At 29.1% G+C, this 5,314-nt stretch overlaps 2 protein-coding genes across 2 annotated transcripts; one reads left to right on the top strand and one right to left on the bottom strand.

The window, feature by feature from the left end:
* Positions 1 to 267: 267 nt before the first annotated feature.
* Positions 268 to 678, bottom strand: LOC113369494 (histone H2B-like; the record flags this gene model as incomplete). Its single annotated transcript, XM_026610217.1, has 1 exon — positions 268 to 678. A coding segment is annotated over exon 1 (282 nt), but the record flags the coding sequence as incomplete, so codon positions are not given.
* A 67-nt stretch (positions 679 to 745) lies between these two features.
* Positions 746 to 1,186, top strand: LOC113369491 (histone H2A-like). Its single transcript, XM_026610215.1, has one exon. The coding sequence runs from the start codon at positions 770 to 772 to the stop codon at positions 1,142 to 1,144; it is 375 nt and encodes a 124-aa protein (XP_026466000.1). The 5' UTR covers positions 746 to 769; the 3' UTR covers positions 1,145 to 1,186.
* Positions 1,187 to 5,314: the final 4,128 nt, after the last annotated feature.

Below are 5,314 nucleotides of genomic sequence, written 5' to 3'. Positions count from 1 at the left end.
TATCAACATTGTAAAAATCATCAAAATCGGAAACAAAAAATTTTCATCCAAAATCGGAATACAATACGTGACCCTAGCATCATGCTATAATTTCAGTTTTTTCGTATTTATTCGGCAACCGTTGAGAATATTAAAATGCAGTTTTTTTTGCGTTATTCTAGCCCACAAGACAATTCGCCTGACGTTTAATTGAAGCTTCTACGTGCCCGGGAAGTCTGTGAAAAATTAAAAAAACTAACAAATTTGTCGTCCATTTTTTGGGCATGCTGTCTGAATTTCCCGACTAGTGATTGTAGAGCGTTTGTTGTAGTGAGCCAAACGCGATGCCTCGGCCGCTATACGCTCGAAGATATCATTCGCAAAGCTGTTCATGATGCTCATCGCCTTGCTCGAAATGCCCGTGTCAGGATGGACTTGTTTCAAGACTTTGTAAATATAAATGGCATAGCTCTCCTTGCGCTTACGTTTCTTCTTCTTGTCGCCCTTTGAAATATTTTTCTGGGCTTTGCCTGCTTTCTTAGCCGCTTTACCGCTGGTTTTCGGTGGCATGTCTGATGTTTACTAGTACACTGACTGATACGAAATGAGTCGTGCCGACGCTCCGTTTTCGTACTGCTTCAACGTTTTGACTGAAGCCGTAACAACGTACGTAGGCAAGGGAGGGGCGTGTCTACAAAAAAATGGGCGTGTGCTTGCAACGCTCAGAAATCTATACGGGCCCGTTCGAGAACTTTGATATCATTCTCAGTTTGAACACGAACCTGTAAACATGTCTGGTCGAGGCAAAGGCGGTAAAGTCAAGGGAAAGGCTAAGTCACGGTCTAACCGTGCCGGTCTTCAGTTTCCAGTCGGTCGTATTCATCGTTTGCTACGCAAAGGCAACTATGCCGAGCGTGTCAGCGCTGGTGCACCCGTCTACCTCGCTGCAGTCATGGAATATCTGGCCGCCGAAGTTCTCGAGTTAGCCGGCAATGCGGCTCGCGACAACAAGAAGACCAGAATAATTCCGCGTCATTTGCAACTGGCCATCCGCAATGACGAGGAACTCAACAAACTGTTATCGGGTGTTACGATTGCTCAGGGCGGTGTATTGCCGAACATACAAGCTGTGCTTTTGCCAAAGAAGACAGAAAAGAAAGCTTAAATTTCTTTTATTGTCGCAAATTGACATAAAACCGTCCTTCTCAGGACGAACAACTTTATTCAAAAAATGAACATATATTATTTTACTATTTATTTATTATTTTACTATTTTATTTATAATACTATTTAATTTACTATTCAATACTCATTTTAATTTATTTTAATTTTTTTATCATAACATTCGGTATATAATTTAATTGATTTAGATATTTTTATTTAAATAAATATAAATAACAACATTTGTTTGAATGAATCAAAGAATATTTAAGGTTATAAATGTACGAAATAATAACTTTATTTATTAGTTACGTTGTTATAAATCATTTAAAATGAATATAAAAAAAATCTATATAAGTATATTAATTTTTGTAGTGATTTCAACATCAAATAAATAATTCTTGTTTTATTATCGAATATTAGCACATTTATATGTTATTATGTTATCAATTATTATTGAATTTCACTAATATCGATTATAGAATTTGTATATTTAAAAAAAAAAATTGTAGGGTTTGTTAATGATTTGATTTTTATAACATTCGCAATTCAGGCTAAAATCTCGCATGTTTTCTGACCCTCGAGCAAACGGTTATTCACGGTCGTCGTGTTTAGGAACTGCCGCTGTATAGTGGCCTAAATGTTTCAGCAAGCATTTACGCTAGATATCAATGTCAATACCATAATACCTTATAGCAATTTGTTAGTCTCGACGAGAAGAATAAAATAATAATTATTCATAAAGAAAATAATAATGTTATAGTGAATTTTGACGCGTGTTTTTAAAAAGGGGCGTGGCTTAGTGATCGTGGAAAGTTTTACTAATAATTATCGTACAAAATTTATTAATAATCATAAATAAATGTACAAAATAATAACTTTATTTATTAGTTACGTTGTTATAAAACATTTAAAATAAATATAAAAAAAAATCTATATAAGTATATTAATTTTTGTAGTGATTTTAAAACCAAATAAATAATTCTTGTTTTATTATCAAATATTAACACATTTATATATTATTATGTTATCAATTATTATTGAATTTCACTAATATCGATTATAGAATTTGTATATTTAAAAAAAAAAATTGTAGGGTTTGTTAATGATTTGATTTTTATAACATTCGCAATTCAGGCTAAAATCTCGCATGTTTTCTGACCCTCGAACGAGCGGTTATTCACGGTCGTCGTGTTTAGGAACTTACGCTGTATAGTGGCCTAAATGTTTCAACAAACATTTACGCTAGATATCAATGTCAATATCATAATACCTTATAGCATTTTGTTAGTCTCGACAAGGAGAATAAAATAATGATTATGCATAAACAAAATAATAATATTATAGTTAATTTTGACGCGTGTTTTTAAAAAAGGGCGTGGCTTAGTGATCGTGGAAAGATTTACTAATAATTATCGTACAAAATTTATTAATAATCATAAATAAATGAATTGTTATAAAATTATAATAGTATTATTATAAAGTTATAATGAATTATTATGAAATTTTACTATTGTCGAATATAAATTTTGTATATTTAGGTATTATTTACATATTTCCTTAAAATTTAGGAAAAATTAGATAATCTCGAAAAAATTATATGAACACACATAACGATTTATATATCATTTTATTCGTGATTTTATTCTGCATCTTTCGTACGAACAAAGTTTTTTCGTATCTTTTACTGTTTAGCTAGTAGAGAGCAATCTGTGTGATTGATCACTTATTGAAATGCAAATTACATTTAGATTGCAGCAATTATTGACAATATTTCTATATTTTCATAAAGAAACCATATAAATTATAATACATTGTTAAAATTTCGTATGGTTCTCCAGTCATTCAATTCTAATAACAATCACCATTTAGGCTAAAATCTTGCATGTTTTCTGACCCTCGAACAAACGGTTATTCACGGTCAGCGTGTTTAGATATAGCAGCAGAGCCGCATATTCAGTTCAGCAAGCATTCAAGAATAAAAGAATAAAATAATATTTATTAAATATCAACTAATATATAATCTTTTCTCGGCAATGAATATAAGATATTATTATTTTATTCTATACAATTGAATTAAAAAAAAAAAAAAACATAAATATTATATTTTATTATTAATGACTAAATTATTTATACATTCGATTTATTTTAATAAAATATAATATGATAGAAATATTATGATTTTACAGAATAAACAGTTTGTGAATTTTTTGACTCAAGTTATTTCAAGAAACAACAGTACAATTGTTTACTGTTTTGTATTTTATCGTTCTTTTGAAAACTACGAATGAAATAATTAATTATAACGATAATATTATTTTATTAGATACTATGCAAAAAGAGAATAGAGCACACACAAAAAAATATTGGTAAATATAATATGCGTTCAAAATTATATTCTTGAACTTGAATGCACGACGCGACATAATGTTTTACACAAATGATTTCTAACCGAATTTTATGCGTTGGTGTATTGATAGTGTATTACATCGTAAATATAATTAATTATTTCATACAAATAATATTTTATTTTAATAAAATATTATATTCGTTATTTAATCAAATCGTTTATATTAGCTATTGTTCAGTATAGATTCATAGAGTACTCAAATGAATGTTCAATGACAGTTTATGAACAATTATGATACTATTTATGAATAAAAATTTACAAAAACTGTTTCTAGGAAATATAAGTATAATTACATCGCATCAAAATATAACATATCTCAATGCTCATAAAAATGCGATAACGATTTTGTTGAAAACGCACTATTGAGTGCAGAAGTTATTTGAATATAATTAGCGATATTTTAGAAAAACTAACCGTTGAAATAAATCATGCTTTTGATGATATGTTGGGGATGAATTTGGCTATCATGTAAATCCATTGTTTTATGCGAATTATTTAGAATAAAAGCGCTGGATTTAATTTTTTACAAATAATTTGATTGATTGATTTCAAAACTATTTATTTTCCTTAGAATTGTTTACATATTACAATAGTTGTATGTTACATGTGATATTTTTAATTGTACACCTGCCTTGCGGCATTATTACAATTTATTATGGAATTTTATATATATATACTTAGGTCTATTTGCTTAAATTGATGCTCTTATTTTGGTTAGTATGAAAATAGCTTAAAAAAAAACATACTTCATTGAGTTAGTATTTCTTAAAACTAGTTAACAAATTATGTACACTCTTAAAACTAGCTAACAAATTATGTACACTCTTAAAACTAAATAGAATAATATAATAACAGTAACGAATAAAAACTTATACTTATTATAATATTTGAATAAAATTTTAACTTGCTAGTGCTATATTTGATATATTCTTAATTGTTAAATTTTCACTCATTTCACAGTTGTTTAAAAATTTGGTATTTAGGATGGTTATGAATTCTGATATAAGTGGAACATTGGCTTCTTTATGTAATATTTTGTTAGAGTAATACTTATTTGTTCTTTCATTAAAAACTTTATTTAAAATAATTCTGATGTTTTTGTTTTGCATTCTTTGTAATAAAGTAATATTGGATTTTGAAGTTTTGCTCCAGACAGGAGCACCGTATGTTAGGATTGGTCTTATCAGTGCAAGATAAAGCCGTCTTTTATTTTTTAAATTCAGTTTCTTGTTACGTAGAAGTGGTTGAATTTTTTGCATTATGGAATGACTGAGAGCCAGTTTATTATTAATCATTGCTGTAAAGTTCATTTTCCTATCTAACAACAGTCCAAGGTATTTAACTTGTATTTTCCATGGGATGCTCGCATTTTTAATTTTAACTGGTCTTTGAGGAATAAATTTTTTTGTTTTTCTAGTAAATAGAATAGCCTCTGTTTTCTTTACATTTAACTTTATTTTCCATTTTTCAAAGTAATTCGATATATTGTGTAAGTGGTGTTGTAAGTTCTTTTCTATTTTTTTGAAAGATTTGTTTGACGTAAAAATGGCGGTGTCGTCGGCGAACATCAATAGTTCGGTGTCGTTGTTATGTGGGAAATCATGTGTGTAAAAGGTGAATAGTGCGGGTGAAAGGATGGAGCCTTGAGGGAGTCCGGAGGTAATATGGATGGGATTTGAATGTGAGGAATTTATCATGACTCTAAAATATCTATTTTCGAGATAAGATTTTATTATGTGTGTTAGGTTTGCTGGAAACTTTTGG

Source organism: Ctenocephalides felis, unplaced genomic scaffold (assembly GCF_003426905.1).
Source record: "Ctenocephalides felis isolate EL2017-DRISC unplaced genomic scaffold, ASM342690v1 CF-g0.4_SCAFFOLD_01376, whole genome shotgun sequence".
Taxonomy (NCBI): Eukaryota; Metazoa; Arthropoda; class Insecta; order Siphonaptera; family Pulicidae; genus Ctenocephalides; species Ctenocephalides felis.
This window is presented reverse-complemented; position numbering and strand designations above follow the sequence as displayed.